At 42.8% G+C, this 21,481-nt stretch overlaps 1 protein-coding gene across 1 annotated transcript in view; it reads left to right on the top strand.

Moving 5' to 3' along the window:
• LOC118848815 (sodium/potassium-transporting ATPase subunit alpha-2) overlaps positions 1-19,471 on the top strand; it is a 42,808-nt gene extending 23,337 nt beyond the window's left edge. Inside the window, exons 12-23 of the mRNA XM_036757839.1 lie at positions 1,221-1,410; positions 1,573-1,748; positions 9,574-9,710; positions 10,334-10,484; positions 11,104-11,272; positions 12,018-12,172; positions 12,570-12,693; positions 13,080-13,225; positions 13,680-13,810; positions 16,303-16,404; positions 16,591-16,682; positions 17,401-19,471. Of these exons, the coding sequence (XP_036613734.1) occupies positions 1,221-1,410; positions 1,573-1,748; positions 9,574-9,710; positions 10,334-10,484; positions 11,104-11,272; positions 12,018-12,172; positions 12,570-12,693; positions 13,080-13,225; positions 13,680-13,810; positions 16,303-16,404; positions 16,591-16,682; positions 17,401-17,429 (1,602 nt within the window). The 3' untranslated portion in view covers positions 17,430-19,471. The remainder of the gene's footprint in view (positions 1-1,220; positions 1,411-1,572; positions 1,749-9,573; positions 9,711-10,333; positions 10,485-11,103; positions 11,273-12,017; positions 12,173-12,569; positions 12,694-13,079; positions 13,226-13,679; positions 13,811-16,302; positions 16,405-16,590; positions 16,683-17,400) is intronic.
• The last annotated feature ends 2,010 nt before the right edge of the window (positions 19,472-21,481 follow it).

The raw sequence follows: 21,481 nt of genomic DNA, 5'->3' as shown, positions 1-21,481 counted from the left end.
TCCCTACCCTTAAGGACCTTACAGTTTAGGACAGAGTTAAGACACAGATAATGAAATTTTTAATAGGAAACACGGATAATGCTAATATGTAATATTAGATGGTAAATGTGTAAGAAAGATACAAAAATTAAAGCTCATTGTGTGGTAGGAAGGGTAAAATATTTGTTAGGGACAGAAGCAAATATTCACCCTCTTCTGCCTTGTATCTTGGTGACCACAAGCCTCATCCACCACCACCACCACCCCCCATCCTACAACATCCCTCTAGAGGAATGGACCAAAAGGAGCACTAGACTTCTGATCAGAAAGGAAGTGACTTTAGACCTCAACTCTAATATTTACTTGCTATGGGACCCTGGACAAATCATTTGTCCTTTCTGGTTCTCGGTTTCCTCATTTGTAAAAACAGAAATAATACTATCTGTACTCTCTAAATCATGAGGTTTATGCATTGTGGGAAAATTGCTTTGTAGACTTTAAAGTATCATAAAAACATGAATTGTTATCTCTATCCAGGACATCGTCCTCATTTCTTCTTATAATAATAGCTGACATTTCTCTAACACCTTACAGCTTACAAAATGCTTTTCTCACAACAACTCTGTGAAGTAGTTTAAAATAACATAATTATATAGCACTTTTAAGATTTAGAACTTTTATTATTCCCATTTCACAAGTGAGGAAACTGAGGATGGGTCACATGACTCCCTGGGGAGGGCATGGAATAGTTTTAAAAAAAAAAAGCAAGAACAGTGGTTTTGGAGTCAGAAGATTTGGATTTGAATCCTGGCTCTCCCATTAAAGACTTACCAAAAGGAAGGCATTGAAACTAGATTCCCTCTAAGATCCCTGCCAGCTCTAAAATCTTACGGTCATCTGCTCACACAGCAAGGTCATGGTGTACTGGTTCTAGAGCGGGGAGGAGGGGGGACCTGGATTCAAATCCAGATTATTATGATGCTTGCTATCTGTGTGCCCCCTGGACAAGTCAGTTAGCTTCCTTTGATCTATTTCTTCATCCAGAAAATGAATACACTGGATTGGCTTCCAAGGCCCCTTCTAGCTGGAGACCCATGATCCCATGATCTGAAGTGCTATGTGTTCTGATTTTAAGTGTACTCTACCAAGCTGCCCCTGCCCTGAGTCTTCCATTTTCCCATTGACATTGCCTGCCATTGTCCCCTCTGTCCTCCCTGACATTCCCTCTGTCCTTTCCCCAGCTATCCATCCATGAACGGGAAGACAGTCCCCAGAGCCATGTGCTAGTGATGAAAGGGGCTCCAGAGAGGATCCTGGACCGATGCTCCTCCATCCTTGTCCAGGGCAAGGAGATTCCTCTGGACAAGGAGATGCAGGATGCCTTCCAAAATGCCTACATGGAGCTGGGAGGACTGGGGGAGCGTGTGCTCGGTGAGGGATCAAGAGGGCTTGGGGATCAAGGGAGATGGGGCTCAGAAAAGAATTAGGGAGCCTCTTTCTTGGTATCATTGAGTAGAACCTCCTTGTAGCCTGTATACATTCCCAGTTGTCAGTCTAGTTTCTCCTTCATACCTCCTTTTCCCCTCTATCCAGGATTTTGCCACCTCAACTTACCCTCTGCAAAATTCCCTCGGGGTTTCAAGTTCGACACAGATGAGCTGAACTTCCCCACAGAAAAGCTCTGCTTTGTGGGACTTATGTCCATGATTGACCCTCCCCGGGCTGCTGTGCCTGATGCTGTGGGCAAGTGCCGAAGTGCAGGGATCAAGGTACCAGTCCCCTCCCCCTCCTTCCTCCATCCCCTTTTCCCTTCCCATCCTCCTTCCCCTTCCCTCCTCTTTCCCCATCCTTTCCCTTCTCTTTCTTTCTCTTCTTTCATCCTTCCCTTAGAACCAAGGATCTTCAGACTATTGCATTGAGAAATTCAAGATCATTGTGTTAGAGATATACTCAACTACTCCTAGCTATTCTCCAAGCTTTGAGTGCTTGTACTCTCCTCACCTAGATGATGGAATCACTCCCTAGAGGAGGTTCTCACAAACAGCTTGTACATAATCTGGGAAGCTGTAGCACCACAAGCTAGGGATACCCACAGCTGGGTTGACTCTCTATGCCCCCCAAATCAAGCTTCACTCCAGGAATAAACCAACCCCTTGGGAGCCTACATCTGGACTAGTCCATAGACTGGAGTGTTGGCATCAGAACATTCCCTTCCTACTCATTCTCACTGACCACTACTATTTCCTCTTTCCCTCTAGGTCACACACTTTTCCTAAAGTCACTCGGACTACACCAACTGTACATATTTTATTCATCACACACTTTGCATTCTATTCTTGATGTATTCAATCCCATCATTCAGGAGCCAGATCTCTTACTCTCATGCCAAAAATCATCACCAACAACCAAAGAAACATTTTAGTTCCCTAAATAGCCAGGGAGTTTGGAGGCATCACTATCGATGGCAAGCAGCTATGTGCCCCATGCTGCCTTCCCTGCACCAATGTCTGCTTTTCACCCATCACGTACCCCGACTCTGCTGTGCGGTTGAGACCTTTGCTTGTTCCTTTCTGCAGCTGAGAGGAGGCTCTGACTGGCTCCAAAGTCAGAGAACCAGAACCTATCTCTGATAATTATTACTTTTATAAGCTTAAGCAAGTTACTTAAGTTTCTTGGCTTTCAAATTCAACTGTAAAGTGAGAGGGTTGGGCTAGATGGCCTCTGAGGTCCCTTCCAGCTTTAAATAGAGAGGTGGGATAGTATAACGGGTAGATGGAAGGATTGGAGTCAGAAAGATCTAGGTTCTAATTCTGCCTCAGACACTTACTATCTGTGTGGGCAAGGCAATTAACCTCTCTATGGCTCAGTTTCCTTATCTGTAAAATGAAGGAGTTGAACATAATGACTTCACAATGATTCCTTTCCAGCTCTAAATCTGTGATTTTAGTCTCTCTCATCCCTTGAGCCTCCTGCAGAAAGTTAATCCTTCCCTTTGTATCCTCACTCCAATCCCTTTTATTAAATGAATTATTTTTTTTCCTGAACCTTCTCCATCTCTACCACAATTTACTGTGCAGACTACAAATGTTTAGAGCAGGAAAGGATCTCCAGTACTTTTCTCTCTGCTTATGAACAAACATTGCATGAAGAAATAGGAGGCTGAGTTAGGAACTAACCGGTCAGATTCAATATACCTTAGAATCTCTTCCTTTTCAAATTTATATTTGACCTCTACTTTTTAGTAGTCCAAAACCATTGGGGTGAGGCCCCTTCCACATTTTTCTTCTAAAGTCACTGGCCTTTGTCTAGTCCAGCCATGAAATCCTCTACTTTCCTCTTAGTCAGTGAAGACTTCAGTTGGGTTTTACAAAAGGTCTTTAATAACATTTATGGGGAAACTAAACTTACCAGAACATGGTAAGAAGTACTCTAAAATCCCATCATCATCATCATCATCATCACCATCACCATCATTGCCATCATCACCATTATCTTCATCATAACCGCTTATGTTCGTATATCACTTTGAGGTTTGCCAAGCATCTTCCGTATGCTATCTCATTTAGTTCTCACAACAACCCTGTGAGAAGGGTAATACAGTCATCCCTATTTTACAGATAAAGAAACCCAGCTTCCCAGAGGCTTAGTCACTTGGTTACATGGTCAGTAAGTGATGAGATGGACTCAAACCCAGATCTTCTGGCTTCAAATCTAGTTCTCCATCTAGGTCCAGAGCACAGATGAAGGTTCCTAGACTCACAGCAAACTTGGGGATGTTCTTCTTTAGAGCTAAGATGGAAAAGTTTGAGAAAGGCACGACAAGACAATTAAATCACCTATTTCCTACTTGCATCAAATCCAAATCCCTTAGTGTATAGATTGCAGTATCTTCCCCTTACAGCTTCCTTATTCCTTATTCATCCATCAAGGCAAACCTCCGACTTGTCTCCTCTCTGTGTCTCACACTGCCATCTCTGAACTGCTATGTGTAGAAACCACAGCATCTCCTTGGGTTCACCAACTCCATATGTACCCCTTGGTATTCCATCCTCTTGATTGAGTGGGCTGGATCTCTTCTAGCTGGAGTATGACATAGTGAATATAGCATTAACCAGAGTCAGGAAGGCCTGGATTCAAATCCTACCTCTGACATTTATTTTACCAGTTATGTGGATGTAGGTAAATCACTTAACCTCTCTGAGTCTCAGTTTCTCTGTCTGTAAAATGAGGATTATAATACCTGTGGTACCTTTCCTACCCTCCATGCTCTTTCAGTTAGCACAAAAAGCAGCTCAACCATCACATTTATCAGTTCTTTCAACACCTGAGGATGTAGTTCTATGGAGTTGTAGGGGTGGGTGGTTATGAGGCTTAAATGAGATAATTGTATGCAAAGTGCTTTGCAAATTGCAAAATGTTTTATGAAAGTCAACTGTTATTATTGCCTGCCCTAGAGAATGATATATGTATATTTATGTAGCACTTACACATACATATGGCACTTTATGATTACAAAGTACTCATGTATACACATACACATATTATGTATGTATATTATGCATGTATATATACTTGTGTGTGTTTGTATACATATGTGTGTATTCATAGTATATGTATGCACACATGTATACTTTTGTGTATTTGTATACTTATGTGTATATATAGTACATGTATGTACATACACATATACATAGTATATATACACACATATATGCATGTGTGTAGTATATAATGTATATATATATATGTACTGCATGTATGTTTTTGTGTGTATATAATCTCATTTGATCCCTGTATTAATCCTATGAGATAGTCAAGGTCAGTATTATATCTTCATTTTATAAAAGAGGAAACCAAAGCAGAAGAAGTGAAGTGAGGCATTACATAGTGTCATGGGAAATAGAGGTAGAAGCCCATCATAAAACTCATGGCCTCAAATGGCAAATATACAGAAGTGTACAGAGTCTAGGCAAGAAACAGAACTAACCAGGGTTCTCAATGCAAGGAGTCAAATTGGACATTTTAAGTATTGCTGAGCTTTTGGTGGGATAAAATCAGGGACTGGAATACCCCAAAGAGTATGTTTGGGAGGAGCAATGTGTCTTGATAGCCAATATATTTTAATGAGATAGTAAGAGAGAACCTAGATACCCTTGATCAAATGAGATACTATTTGTAAAGAACTCAGTATAGTGCCTGGCACATAGTAGGAGCTTAATAAATATTTGTTTCCTTCCTTCCTTGATGAATTCAAGTCACTTGGCCCTGATGAGCGACATTCTTGGAAAGATCTAGCTGGTGTGATTATTGAGCTTTTGTTGTTGGTTAGTCATTTTTCAGTCACATCCAACTCTTCATGATCCCATTTGGGGTTTTCTTGGCAGAGATACTGGCGTGGTTTGCCATTTCCTTCTCCAGCTCATTTTACAGATGAGGAAACTGAGGCAAACAAGGTTAAGTGACTTGCCCAGGGTCACAAAGCTACTAAGTGTCTGAGGTCAGACTTGAACTCAAGTATTCCTGACTCCAGTCCTGGCACTCTATCCACTGTGCCACCTAGCTACCCTTAATTATTGAGATATTGTCAGTGATATTTTGAAAATCATGGAGAATAAGAAAGGTATCCCAGGATTGGAGAAAGGCATATGTCACAATAAAAAAAAGGAGTGGAATCTCCAAACTAGAGTCTAGTGAACTCGAATTTAATTCTTGAAATAAGTTTAGGGTGTATTATTAAAGAGATGATTAGTGAACTATAACTAGGAAAAGAAGTAATGATCATAGTCAATATGGTCTCATTAGGAACAAATCATGCCAGACTAATGTAATTTCCTTTTTTTTTTTGGACAGTATTACTAAACTGGTTGATCAGGGGAATGCTATACATATCGATGTAGGGAATATCTAAAAATGAAAGCCAGATGGAATAGTGGCTAGAGTGCAGGGCCTGAAGGCAGTAAGACGAATCTCCCTCAATTCAAATCCAGCCTCAGAAATTTAATAGCTTTGTGTCCCTCGGAAAGTCACTTTACCTTGTTTGCCTCAGTTTCCTCATCTGTAAAATGAGCTGGAGAAGGAAATGAGAAACTCCAAATGGAGTCACAAAGGAAATCCCAAATGGAGTCACAAAGAGTTGGACAAGACTGAACAACAAATATCTAAAAGGTTTTATAGCAAAGCATTTAATAGACTATCACACCATTTTTGTTGGAAGGAGGCCTTTATAATCCGTGCTTAGCTTGTGCTAATTAACATTTTTACTTATGATTTAAAGGTGTATATAGCATGCTTATCAAATATGCAGGTAACACAAAACTGGAAGACTTGGAAAACACAACAGATGGCATATCTATTGTGGCCAAAAAATTTTGACAGGCTAGAACAGAAGCAAATTGCTGCCAGAAGTCTACTTTCATATGACCCACAAGCTAAGAATGGTTTTTACATTTCAAAATAAAGTTTTATTGTATTTAAAAATGCAAAAAAAAAAAAGCATTCTTAGTTAGCAGGCCAGATTTGGCCCTCTAGCAGTAGTTTGCTGACCCCTGGGCTAGAGCATTGAGTTGAATCAAATAGAATGAAATATAATAGGGATAAAGTAAAGTCTTAAAATTGAGTTCAAAAAAATCCATTTTCACAAGTACAAGATAGGGGAGGTATGATTAGATAACAGTTCATCTAAAAAAGAATAGGAATTTCAGTGGACTGCAATCTCCTTATGAGTCAGCTGTGTAATATAGCAGCCAAAACATTGTGATCTTGGGCTGCATTAGGAGAGCCATATCTCCAGGAATAGAGGAAATGGTCCCACTGTTGTCCACCCCGGTCAGACTTCATCTGGAATGATGTGATAAATTGGAGGGTGTCCAGAAGAGAGCAACCATGAAGGAGAAGGCCCATATAATTCATGCCATATGAATATAGGTCAAAAGAACAGGGGATGTTTAGTCTAGAGAAGAAAAGATTAAAGGAAGAAATATAATAATTATCTTCAAGTAATTGAAGGGCTGACATAGAAGAGAAATAAGACTTTTTTTTGTTTGGCCGCAACGGGAAGAACTGGAGGCAATTGGTAGAAGCGGCAATAAGGCAAATATAAGTTTGATATAAGGAAATGCATTTTTTATTTTATTTTTTCCAATTATATGTAAAGACAATTTCAAAATTCATTTTTTGAAAAATTCTGAGTTCCAAATTTTTCTCCTTCCCTCCTTCTCTCCCCTCTTTCCTCCCTAGGACAGCAAACAATATGATATAGGTTATACATGTGCAGTAATGTAAAATATATTTTCAGGTTGTGTTGTGAAAGAAGAAACAGGAAAAAAGGAAAAAACCAGTAAAAAACAAAAATAGCAAAAGTAGTATGCTTTGATCTACATTCAGATTCTATCAGTTCTTTTTCTGGATGTGGATAACATTCTCCATCATGAGTCAAGGAAATACATCTTGATGCTAAAGTAGAATGGGCTGTTTCTGCAAATAATTTATGTAATATGGGAATTGCTCCTTGAATGTTGTTAAGTTTACACTTTTCCTATATTAAGGGAACACTGTGTTTCTTATATAAATTCAACCTGGTCATAGCATATAATCTTTGTGATACGTAGTTTTAACCTCTTTGCTAGTAATTTATTTCAAATTTTTGCATCTATGTTCATTAGGGGCATTGGTCTACAATTTTCTTTTTCTGTTTTGATTCTCCCTGGTGTGCATATAAGACCATATCTGTGTCGTAGAAGGGATTTGGTAGGATCTCTTCTTAATCTGTAAATGTAATGTAAAAATGAAACACATTAATAAAACTTTAAAAAGAAAACAATAATAATGATTTTTAAAAAGCAAGCTAGACTGCCCTGAAAGGGAGTAGGCTGTGTCTCTTTGGAGGTCATTGAGCAAAGACTGGATGACCACTTCTCAGCAACATTAGAGGGAGAATTCTTTTGCAGGGATGAGTTGGACTAGATTGCCACGGAGATCCTCTCCAACTCTGAAATTGTATGTGTGTGTGTGTATTTACTTGTAGTGTATGTGTGTTTATGTGTATGGGGTGTGTGTGTGTGTGCATGTGGTCTGTATGTATGTTTAAGTATATGTGGGGTTGGGGGGGTGGGTGGGTGTTTGTGTTCTGTGGGGAAAGCACTGGATTGAGAGGCAGGAGAGACCTAGGTTTGAGTTCCAGCGCTAATGCTAACTGGTTGCCCCATCCCTCTGAGCTTTGGCTTTGTCATGTGTTCAATGAGGATGTTAATATGTATGCTCTTGACCTTGCAGGCTTGTGAGAAAAGGGCTTTGTAAACTTTTAAGGCTTAAAAAGGAAAATAAACTTTTAAGGTTTTTGTGGTGGGGAGGAAGAGCAGAACAGGATTGGCCCCCGTATTTCATTGGTATTTTGTGGTGGTGGTGGTGGTGGTGGTGGTTGCTGAGGTGTTTTCAGTCGTGTCTTCATGACCCCATTTGCAGTTTTCTTGGCAGAGATACTGAAGTGGTTTGCCAATTCCTTCTCCAGCTCATTTTACAGATGAGGAAACTGAGGTAACCAGAGTTAAGTGACTCGCCCAGGGTCATCCAGTTAGTAAGTGTCTGAGGCCAGATTTGAACTCAGGAAGATGACTGTTCCTAACTCCAGGCCCAGCGCTCTGTGCACTCTACGTAGCTGCCCAATCAGGAAACTCCCTCTACCGGGGCAGATCAGCAACTATTCTACAATTTATAGTTTTACAGGGTTGCCTGAGGGTACTGAGAAGTCAAGAGATTTGCCCAGGATCCCACAGCTAGTAGATGTCAGAAGCAGAACTTGAACCCAGGTCTTCATGGCTGCAAGGCCTATTCTCTCTAACTACTATAGCAGTGATGTCAAACTCAAATAGAAGTGAGGACCACTAACCTTTACACAAAGGTCCCATGGGCTGATTTATATTTTTTTGGTGTTGCTGGGTTTTCTTTTAGAGGGGGTCAGGGTTAAATGACTTGCCCGGGGTCACACAGCTTGTACGTGTCTGAGGCCAAATTTGAACTCAGGGCCTCCTGACTCCAGTCTCAGCGCTCTATTCACTGTGCCACCTACATGACCCCTGCTCAGTTTTAAAATGTAATATTACTAGGCTCCATTTGCTTTCATTTTTTGTTAAATTTTTCCCAGTTATATTTTAATCTGATTCCTGCCTCACTCGGAAGTGTTGTGGGTTATAGGCAGCCAGCAGGCTCCATACTCATTTATACCACCCTCAATCTTAAACTTTAAAGCACATTGACTTTCAGAACCAGGCAAGTCATTGGAGAAGATCTCATCCAATTCCCTCATTTCAAGGATGAGGAAGTTGAGTCCTCTGAAGGGTATTACCTTGCCCAGTACATACAGCTAGTCATATAGTGAGTGAACTTCAGTCTGGACTATGACTCAGGTCTCCAGACTCCCATTTCGGTATTTTTTCTATCATACAGAGCTGCCGTGGTCGCGTGTCTAGTAAGTGTTAGGAACCAGACTAGATTCTGCCTTAGTACACTGCTCCTCTGTTCCCTCTCTCGAGCCTCCTTTTTGGGACTCAAGTGAACTTTGATAGCATCTTCCCTATCTCTTCTTTCTTCTCCCTCTAGGTGATCATGGTGACTGGGGACCATCCTATCACAGCAAAAGCTATTGCCAAGGGTGTGGGCATCATCTCAGAGGGGAATGAGACAGTAGAGGACATTGCTGCCCGGCTAAACATCCCTGTCAGCCAGGTCAATCCCAGGTGAGGCCCCTCTTGGATGTCCCTGACTGGGGATGTGCTAGAAATGGCTGAACTGAGGGCAAAGTGTTAAATTTTCACACCTTGGAAACTGACAAATATTACAAATCAGGGCTGGACTTTGTTTTGTTTTGTTTGTGTTTGTTGGTTGTCTAGACATAAGAAAGTGCTGGAGAAAATGTGCAGATTAAACTTAAAACTGTGTCCTAGATACATTTTTTTTTCTCCTGGAGAGCGCATTGTTAAACATCTGCCAGCGTGCCATTGTCCCTGACTGAATACCATCTTTATCTGCTGCACTGGACAGATAGCTCTCCCACCCTATACTACCACTCAGAACTGAGTGCCCCACTGTGGGTTCATAGAACACATCCCTGAGACTTCTAAAGTCTCTATGTCTGGCTTAATGAGTAATTTGCTTTGACTGCCTAGTTCCTTCATGCTGAGGTTTTGAGTCTTCTTGGTGGGCACTTGCTCCTTCCCCAAAGGACAGTCCCTGTAAGGAAATGAAAAAGCTGAATCCCAAAGAGTAGCAGGACCTGAGAACTGAGGAATGACGGGGGCTAAAGTCTGGGACATGGGGAGAAAGGTCAGCCAAATTGTATGTTGTTCCCCCACCAACCCAGGGAAGCCAAGGCCTGTGTGGTCCATGGGTCTGACCTGAAGGACATGACATCAGAGCAGCTGGATGAGATCCTTAAGAACCACACGGAGATTGTCTTTGCTCGGACTTCTCCACAGCAGAAGCTCATCATTGTGGAGGGATGTCAAAGACAGGTGGGAAAGTTGAATGGGATGAGGCAGGGAAGGCTTCTTGGCCATCAGGGATGAATAGAAGGCCTGTCAGACATGAGTATATAGGATGGGGGAACTGGGTCCGGGAGATGGGGAGTAACTAGGATGAGGGACCATGATACCTCCTCCAGAAGCATTCTTCAAGTATTTTAAAGGGAAATCAAACTTGTTCTGCTTGGTCATGGAGGAGAAAACTAGTAGTAATAGGCACAAGGTACATTTAATCATCATATCAGTCTAAATTGTCCAAATTAGAACTTTAAAAAATAGAATGGGCTACCTTGAGAGGAAGTGAATTCCTCATGACTGGAGTTCTTCAAAAACCCTTTTGCTGGGACGTGATAGGGTGACTGTAGAGAGGCAACACCGTGTGTAGTGGAGAAGGCATTGAATTTAAAGTCAGAAAGACCTGTGTGCCTCATTTTCCTCTTGGTGGGATGGGGGTTGGACTTGGCATCCAAGATCCTGTCCAGCTCTAAATATCTGATCCCAGGACTCTTGTTACAAGACAGGTTAGATTAAATGAGGTCTGAGGTTCCTTCTGACTCTGGGATCCTGAGGCTTGGCAGAGCTTCTGCCCCTGATGGTCTTTTCTCATCAGGGTGCCATCGTGGCAGTGACCGGCGACGGGGTGAATGATTCTCCTGCACTAAAGAAGGCTGACATTGGCATTGCCATGGGGATCTCTGGCTCTGATGTCTCCAAGCAGGCAGCTGATATGATCTTACTGGATGACAACTTCGCTTCCATTGTCACTGGCGTGGAGGAGGGTGAGTAGGCTGCCCATGGCTGCTCTCCAGTTCATTCTTAGCACATTTATTCCAGTTGAGTCAGATGCCAAACAGCCATCAGGAAAACATTCTTCACTAAGATCTTATACCAAAGGCTGGAATGAAGGGTAGAAGTCTAGATTCCTATTCTCCTTTTACTGTCTTCTTCCTGACATTTAATTCCAGTTTAAATCCTCTGCCCTTTCAGCCAGGATTGTGGGATTATGGTATACATAAGATCTGGACCTAAGAGGGACCTTTGAAGTTTTGTCCAATCTCCTCACTTTACAGATGAGGAAACAGAAGCCTGGAGAGGTCAAATGTCTGAAGTACCACAAGCAGTAAAAAAGCAGAGCTAGAATTGGAATGTAGGACTTCTGGTTTCAAATCCAGTGTTCTTTTCACTATGTCACTTATATCCAGTAGTTCAGGTAGCCAATTATTCCAGAGCTTGCCTCAGTTCTCCTCAATGTCAAGGTTTTTCTCTTTCAGGAGAGTGATAGAAAACATGAGGCATATAGGGAAAATAGAGACACAGAACCAGAGAGATGGTCATTGATAGAGTCTTCTTTCTCTCATTCACACTCTGCTGGCCCTGGTCTTATGCAGGCCTCTTCTCAGTGTCCTCCTGTTCCCTCATAGACTATTAGACCACAATGCAAGGTTCTGGCCTACTTCAGGGAGTGGTACGAGGGGGAGGGGTGGTCTCTCTGATATCCCTGATGCTCCAAGGACCTACCCACAGGCCGCCTGATCTTTGACAACCTGAAGAAATCCATTGCCTACACTCTGACCAGTAATATCCCAGAGATCACTCCTTTCCTGCTCTTTATCATTGCCAACATTCCCCTGCCTCTGGGCACCGTGACAATCCTTTGCATTGACCTGGGCACTGATATGGTAAGTACAGAGACATGGCTGGGGGAAAACAAAGTGTGAAGGAATTATCAAGTTGGGGAGTGGGGGAAAACCTACAGCAACTATCTGGCCTAACTGTAACTCCTTTCTGGTAGAAAGAACACTTAGTCTAAGACTTTTACCCAGAAGTTACTTCATATCTCTTCATCAGTCTTAAAATTCCACAGGAATTATTCATATTATTGAATCTACCAGACTATAAAGTCAACAAGGGCAAGGACCCTGCTCATCTAAACTTCACATCTCCCCCAGTGCGCAACATAGAGCATTTTGTATACAGTAGGCACTTAATAAAAGTTGGTTGACTTGACTGCCCATCTCCTCTTCACCCCTACACTCCCTTTCTTCTCCATTCAATTTCATCCATTTCATACCCCAGGTACCAGCTATCTCCTTGGCCTATGAGGCAGCTGAAAGTGACATCATGAAACGCCAGCCTCGGAATCCACAGACGGACAAGCTGGTGAATGAGAGGCTCATCAGTATGGCCTATGGTCAAATTGGTGAGGCTCGAGGGGACTTGTTGCCTCAGAGTGGGATTAGAATGTCATAGGATCATAGATTTCTGGAAGGGACCTCAGAGGCCATCCAGTCCAACCTCAATTTACAATTGAGGAAACTAAGACCATGAAGGTTAAGGGTCTTGGCCATGGTCATACAGGTAGTGTCAGATGCAGGATTTGAACCCAGATCTTCTGACTACAGTACTGGTGCCCTTTGTATTATGCAGCTCTGACTGTTTTTTTCCCAATATTTGAGAAGGTTAAGCTCTCAAAATTGACTCAAGACAGGACCCAGTTTAGTACTGAACCTGACCTTCCCAGGACACATTGTGTTTTGTTTCCTTCTCTAATTCATCCCCTACCCCTGTGGCCCTCACCATTCACAGGGATGATCCAGGCACTGGGTGGCTTTTTTACCTACTTTGTGATCCTGGCCGAGAATGGTTTTCTGCCCTCACGGCTCCTGGGCATCCGACTCGATTGGGATGATCGCTCCAAGAATGACCTGGAGGATAGCTATGGACAGGAGTGGGTGAGTGACAAGGCAGCCATGACTGTCAGGAGGTGAGAGATTTGAGTGACCCTGGGTGGGTACTGGTTGCTTGAACAGGTGTCCCCTTGACCTGGCTCCTTCCTGTCTCCTCATTCTGATCCTAATTCTTGACTCCATCCTCTTTTCTGTCTCCATTCTCCTGCCTGACTCTACTCCCTCTTCTGATGCCAACCCTCTTTTTGGCTAAGATTTCCATCCTGATAGAGCCCTTCCCTCTTCCATTTGACCCTCTTTTCTGACTGAACTATCTCCTATGACTATACAATCCCTGATACCATTCTTTTTTCTGCTCCCTGACCTCCTCTCTGACTCCATCCATCTCTATACCTGGACTCATTCCCTCTTCTGACCTTGACTTCTGTCATTCTACTCTACCCTCTCTGACCACTCCTTCCCCTCTCACTCTAACGACCCTTCTGTGCCCTTTCTCCAGACCTATGAGCAGCGGAAGGTGGTGGAGTTCACGTGCCACACAGCTTTCTTTGCCAGCATCGTAGTTGTACAGTGGGCTGACCTCATCATCTGCAAGACCCGTCGTAACTCTGTCTTCCAGCAGGGCATGAAGTGAGCTCCCCACCACAAAGCCCATTTCAGCTGCCCCAGTCCTGGCATGATCCTATGACCCTGATTCACCCTGACCATGAGCTACCCCACCTTCCTCTGTTGGGATCAGAATCAGATTTTAATCCCTCAGCTCTAGCCATGGTATTGCTTGGAGGTGGGGAGGAGGAGGAGGAGGAGGGGGAGAAATTTGGCAGCTTTAATTCTTTTTCTTGATACTGGGTGGGTACAAATCTCTGGAGAGTGCCACTCCTATCCTTCCTTCCCCCTACCCCCTTATGTTCATTCCTCTTCCCTTACTCTAGTTAAAAACAACCACAACAACACATAGACTTATGGAATGTTAGCTCTGGAAAGGACCTCAGAGATCATTTAGTACTGCCCCTTCAGGTTACAGATAAGGAAATCAAGTCTCAGAGAGAAAGAAAGTTACTTGCCTGAGGTCAAAGGTCAAAGCCTTTTCCAGGTGGACCCTAGATAGCAGACATGACTCAGGTTACTTATGTAACCCTTATGGTCAGCAACTGAAACATGGTCTCTGGCCTCAGAGAGCTTCCAGACCTGTCTATGGAACAAGAAATGATTAGAGAATAAAATGAGACAGTGTGTAAAAAAGTACTAAGCTGTTAGTAAAATTCAGGAAGATTAAAAAAAGGTAAAATTAAAATATTCTTCAGTTGCAGGAGGCAGATGAAAAGGAGAAAAGAATATGTCTCTTAGAAACATTCCACTTCCTCTGACAAATTCAATAAACGTTTTAGTGGCTGCTATAGCAAGGCATTGTGCTAGGCCATAAAGATACAAAGATTAAAAAAGATACAGTCCTTGACCTTAAGAAGTTGGGTAGAGGGGTGAGAAGAGGGGGAGGGATATAACATATCCAGGAATAAGTATAATACAAGGTCGGGTGTGATGGAAGTGTGAGAGTCAGACAAAATGTTCAAGGAAAATGTGAGGAGAAAGAGCTCATTTTCAGCTGGAGGGATCAGGAAAGATGTCACTGAGAAGGTGGTGCCTCAGCATAGCCTTGAAGGAAGAGAAAGATTCTGAAAGTGGGAGAGGAGGAAGGAAGTGCATAATCAGCATGGAGGGTAGCCTGTATGCATATATGGGGAGATGAGATGACATCAAGTTTGGTTGACAGCTAGTGGAATTTAGAGTTCATCAAGGGAATTACCTAGTAAATAGGAAGAGACTGGAGAGAGAAAGAGACAGAGACAGGGAGAGAAAAAGAGAGAAGGAGGGAGAGAAAGAAAGAGAAGGAGGGAGAAAGAGGAAAGGATGGAGAGAAAGAAAATGAGAAGGAAGAGGAGAGAGAAGAAAGGAGAGAGAAAGAAAGAGAGAAGGCATGGGGAGAGAGAAGGAGAGAGAGAAAGGAGAGAGACAGAGAGGAGAGAGACAGAGACAGAGAGAAAAAAAGGGAGGAAAGGAAGGAGAGAGATATAAGGAGTGAGAGAGAAAAGGAGAGAGGGAAATGGAAAGGGAGAGAGAGAAGGAGAGAGAGAGAGAAAGAGAGAGAGAATAGTTGTGTAGACAATATGCCAGAGAAGATGGGATGGGATGGGATCAAGGGTACATGTAGCAGAGTTGGTTTTGTTGAGAAGGGCCACAGAGATTGGAATAAAGGATAAGAGAGCGGGTCATGGTGTCAAGAGGGTGTAGGATGCAGAGAAGGGCAGAAGAGGGAGCTCACTGTGAAAAATCTCCATTTTCTCAGTAAACTAATTTAGCAGTGAAAGGTAGGAGGAATCTAAGATGTCTTGAGGAGATGGCAGGGTTAAGTGGATTTTAAAGGTTAGAGGAGACATAGAGCACCAGTCTTGGGGTCAGGAGGACTTAAGATCAAATCCAGCAAGTTACTTAATTGCCTCCAAAAAAAAGAAAAGATTAGAGGAGACATGTTCGCTTGTTTGTAAACAATGAGGAAGGGGCCAGTAGATAGGGAGAACCTAAAGATGAGAGAGAGAGAGAGACAGAGAGACAAAGAGAGACAGAGAGAGAGAGAGAGAGAGAGAGAGAGAGAGAGAGACAGAGAGAGAGAGACAGAGAGAGAGAGCGCATGATTGCTGGGTAAGTTATACAGGCAGTAAGGGATGGAATCCTGGGTGCAAATGGTGATGTTCACCTTTGAAAAAGAAAACAGCCACATCAACCCCTGAGGTTAGAGCAGAGTAGATAAGGATGGGTAAAGATTGTAGCAAGAGATGTAGGAAGGGAGAAGAGAGACTTCTTAAGGAATGGCCTCAATCTTCTTGGTAAAACAAGAGGTGAAGTCATCTGCTGAAAGAGAGGGAGAGAGAGAGGGTGGAGTGATGATCTCGAGGAGAGGAGAAGGTGTTGAACAGCTGCTGTGGGGAGGGTGCTAGGGAATCGGTAAGAGATGAATTAAAAGGATTGCTGTGAAATCAGACTGAAGAGGACGACTGTTAGTAAGCACTTGAAGTCACTAAGACCAGAACGGAAGGTTCCCCTCTAACTATCCCTTTCTTTGCTAGAAACAAGATCTTGATCTTTGGGCTGCTAGAAGAGACGGCTCTGGCCGCCTTTTTGTCCTACTGCCCAGGCATGGGCTTAGCCCTACGAATGTACCCACTCAAGTGAGTACCCAGGAGGAGGCGGAATGAGGCAGTCCTCTACACAGAAGCAGAGGGAATGTGGGCGGGGTGTGTGGGGAGTTGTTCCTGTAATCATAGCCTGGATTGCTCTGGGTGTCTGTCTTTGTCCTTTTCAATGTCTTCACCCCACATTCTGATCCCACTCTCTTTCTCCCCCATTCTTTACAGGGTCACATGGTGGTTCTGTGCTGTCCCCTATAGTCTCCTTATCTTCATCTATGATGAGGTCCGAAAACTCATCCTGCGACGCTATCCTGGTGGTGAGTTTCCCCTAGCTTCAGCACCCCAGCTGGTCTCCCAATCCCTTAACCACACCTCCAAATCCAGTCACCTGCCACTGACTTTCAGTGCCCTCACACCCTAGACTTCCAGGGGGTTTGGCTTAGAGACTGAAATCCTGGCCTCTAGCGGTCAACATTCTTCCCCTGAGTGGTGTAGTCGATGGAGGGCTAGACTTGAAGTCTGCTCTTACCTCTGACACGTAGCTGTTTAACCCTGGTCAAGTTTCATGGACTCAGGTTCCTCATGCTTAAAACAAGGGAGTTGGACTCAACAATTTCCAAGGTCCCTTTGGACTCCTTTGGGCTCCAAATCTATCATCCTATGATCCCTATTGCTCCTAGACTTCTAATCTCTCTCACCTGTAATTACAGCCTTTCAGCCCCTCCAATCTCCACCTGATTTTCAATCAACCAACAAATGTTTACTGGATACCTTAGATGTTCCTTACCCAGTGCTAGATACAAAGTTTTCCCATTTCTCTATCCTATTTATACCTAACTCCCATCTTATTCTCCTGCCCAGTCCTTAATGTCTATTATCTTCTCTTCCCCCTTACCTCATTCTGTTCCTTCCTTGTCATTTCCAGTTCTTTGTTGCCCCCACCCTCCAAGGTCCATTCTATATAGCCATTGCTGTCCTGAGTCCCTAAGAAATCCATCAATCCTCTCTCTCACTCTGAACTTCTCTCTCCAACAGGTTGGGTGGAAAAGGAGACATACTACTGAGCTGAGCAGAGGACGAACCAGGCACCAAACAGATAGGGGTGCCCTGTTGGGGGGTGGGACAGGGTGGGTACATCTGAGACAAAGTTGAGGGAGGGTAGTGGGGAGGTGGGGGGTCAGCCCAGTCAACTTAAGTTTGGGCCAGGGTAGGGTAGGAATGGGGTTTAGGGTGATTGCCCTGTAGACCTAACTGTGAAAAATCAGTTTAGACACTAAATGTTGGGATCCTCTCCCCAGATCCTACCCCTACTATGTTCATCTCTTCTACTCTTCATGGAGGCTTGGAATCATTCCAGCCCTCCATAACTCCCAGTAAAGATCAGGTTGTAATGGCAGGTATGAGTCTGAGGGTGCTCAGGCTAGAGAGGAGAGAAGACTGTTTAGGTCCTCAAGGACTTGGACCACTGTGTTATCTCCACACACTCCATTCTCTGTTACCACCTGTTCTTTTTCTCTCCATCCAACTCTGTCCCTGATGATCCCCACTTCCCTGTCCCAGACCTCAAAACCACCATCTCCTTCTACTAATGAGAAACTGGAGTCTGTGAAACAGGAACCTAAGAATAAGCCTTCCCTGTATGGACTCCACAAGTAGGGAACAGTGCGAAACAGGTAAAAAATGCTCTAATTCAGAGAGAAACAAAGCCAAATAGAGAACAAAAGAGAGGGAGGAGCAAAAAAGGGGGAATCTAGGAGACAGTACAGGGATAGGATTAGCCATCAGTTGATGAAAGAAACAGACAAGGAGACAGATTGAAGAGAGTTGGTGACAGTGGCTTTTGGAGCATTTTGACAATTTTATCACTAAGCCTTGTCACAGATCTGTGTCCCTATCGTAGAAGAGGGCAGGAACCTGATCGGCAGACATACAAATTCTAATTTTTAAAAGAGTGGTGTCAGGCAAAGGTAAAAACCTCTAAAAGCAGCCACACTACGAGCCAGGTGTTCCCAATGAATACAAGGGGAATATAACCTCTCCCCCATATTGTTCTTTGGGGGGGATCCTGAGTCTTCAAGATCCTCCTAATCATGTGGAAGAAAAATCCTACCAGGTCACTATTCCTTGAGCCCCTTTGAGACCATTCATGCCCTGTCATAGTAAATGTGCTAGGTCAACATAGCCCTCAAGAAGAAAGAGCCCAGGTTTTCAGAATAGAATTGTGGTCCCAAAGACCTGACAATCCAAGGCAGTTTTAGTGCATCACCTTGGTTCAGAGTCTATACAAAAAAGGGGTAAAACCACTGCTTTAAGAATGCCCTTTGGTGTCTAGGAATGCAAGGCAATTTCTGACCAAACGCCCTTCACTTAGTCTGAGCACTCATCAAACGTTACACAATCTCCATGAAATAAAGGGGTCACCCTCTGGTCCCTACGGTAATTGAACTCCTTTCCCCTACTACTACCAACCTAGTACTTTCACTCTTTGGGCATTTTCATCTTTTTTTTCCAGCTGTAGCTCAAGGAGCAAAAGCTATGCCCTATAGAAAGACTCAGAAGCATTGTGCAAGTGAGAGAGAAAGGGAGACCAAAGGCAAAAGGGAGATAAAGAGTGGCTATAAAGAGGCAAAAACTAATAGGTAAGGAAGAGAAACAGATGTAGAGCAAATCCCATAACAAAATCCCAGTTGATTGTCCATATTCTTGAGTTGCACCAGACAATACTTTTAAAAAAATGGCAGTTGGCTGAGGCTTGAAAATCTTGTTTGTGGAAAACCACCTTAACTTGAGTCCTACTAGTTTGGAATTCATGAAAATTTGGACAAAAGCCTTTTCATTACCTATGGAAAAATAAAAATGAATTTGCTAAGTTAAATTAAATAATGGTCTAAATAGGATTATTGGGGGGCATATTTAGTAGTCAAAGCAAATTATAGCCACTTAGGATCATTTATTTACAACGAATTACTCTGAATGTGCTAATTACAAATGATTTTTATCTATTCATTAAAAAAGTACCAGGAGACTTGGCAAAATTTTGTTACCCTTTAGTTTGAGTCACTGTATGTACTTTAAAAGTAATAAATGCATTTCCTTTTTAAAAAAATATTCTTTACTTCAGATATCTCACTAATTCAAACTCATCTTTCCCCCAAAAGAAGTCATTTGAGGCTATTTGTTATTGTAGCTGTATTTGGCTTGTGGAGGGATAGAACTGAAGAAAAGATTCCTTCATTCAACAAACATTTAGAAATTTCCTTCTCTGTGCAAGACATTGTGCCTAGTGCTAGAGAGATACAAAGTCTAGATAAGATACTATCCCTACCCTCATAGACCTTATAGCTAGGAGGTGGATAAGACACAAACATGAAGAACTAGAATATACAATATTACATGATAGTGCATCGTTGTTGTTGTACAGTCATGTTTCAATCATGCCCAACTCTTCCTGACCCCTTTGGGAGTTTTCTTGGCAAAAAATACTGCTGTGGTTTGCCATTTCCTTCTCCAGCTCATCTTACAGATGAGGAAACTGAAGCAAACAGGGTTAAGTGACTTTCCCAGGGTCACACAGCCAGGAAACATCTGAGGGCACATTAGAACTCAGGAAGGTGAATCTTCCTGATTCCAGGACCAACACTCTATCCACTGCACCTCCCAGCTGCTCCCTGGGTAATGCATTAGAGAATTATAAAACAAAGTTGTCTGTGAGATTCTTGGGACTGTAACAGTCAAGGGAAGGTAACATTTGAGCTGTTCTAAAGGCTGGTTAGGTCTTTGTCAGGTGAAGAAGAGGGAGGATATTGGAGGCGTAGGGAAAAATATGAGAAAGGTACGAAGGTGTGAGTATATGTACATGTTTTGGGGCCAGAGGTCAATACAGAGAATAGACTGATTTGGCTGGAGCACAAAGTATGTGGAGGGGAATAATGTGAAATAAGGTAGGAAGGGCGGGATGGATGATGGAGGGAGGGAAAGAGTAGGTGATAAGGAGAGAAGCAAGGCATGGCAGATATATGAAGGCGCTGTGTCACAGAAGACTGAGCACCGGTCATGGACCCAGAAGACTTGGGTTTCGGCCTTGATCCTGCTGTGGACCAGCAATTTGACAGTGAGTCCTCTGAACGCCAGTCTCCTTATCTGCAAAATGGATATAATGAGATTTACGTTACCTACCTCAGAAGGGCTATTGTGAGGAAAGTGAAAACATTACTTCTACATCTGAAATCAAGACACACCTAGCTTCAAATCCTACCTTGGACCCTTACTGGCTGTATGACTATAAGCAAAAACAGCCTCAGTTTCTTCAAGTATAAAATGGATATAATAATAACACATCTTACAAGTGTTACGAGGAAGAAATGAAATAATGTATGTCAAACACTTTGTAAATCTCAAAATGCTACTTAGATGTCTTCTTTTTCCTCTTCTATTACTACTACTGCTACTTTTACCACTATTACTATACTACTACTACTACTACTATTACTACTGCTACTACTATTACTACTACTATTATTATACTACTGCTACTACTACTACTATTACTACTGCTACTATTACTACTGCTACTACTACTACTAGTACTACTAGTACTACTACTACTACTACACCACAAACATAAGTTGTTATAGAGAAAATGCCTTAGGAAGATCAGTTTAAAAATTACCCCCAGGAGCATACAGCAGCAATAACTTCCTCATGACTGATCATCCCACCCTAGACCCCCACCTCAAAGGGAACCGAGAGTCAGAGCTCATTGTGCATCTTTTCCGAGTCACTCTGGGCTGGCCCTAGAGGTTCGATTGGGAACAGAATCCCACAGGACTGCCTTGTTCTATATTGTTCCATAACAGGATGTGAACAATCTCAAGGTCAGCAAGATTTCAAAGGACCAGTTCAATCAGCCACATTGATCTGTCGCTCCCACTGTGCTATAAATATTGGAGGGAAGATAACAGAAGCAATGATAATAATGATGATGTTTCTGTTATGGCAATAGCTCCCACTTACGGAGCTCTCGAAGGTTCGTAAAATGGTTTTTGTCCATCACCCTGTGATGCAAACGGTGCCAGTATTATTACCTTGACTTCATGTGAGACGGAAGAGATTCAGA

This window comes from Trichosurus vulpecula, chromosome 4, assembly GCF_011100635.1.
Source record: "Trichosurus vulpecula isolate mTriVul1 chromosome 4, mTriVul1.pri, whole genome shotgun sequence".
NCBI lineage: Eukaryota > Metazoa > Chordata > Mammalia > Diprotodontia > Phalangeridae > Trichosurus > Trichosurus vulpecula.
The sequence above is the reverse complement of the archived record's forward strand: the minus strand, read 5'-3'. Positions and strand labels throughout refer to the sequence as shown.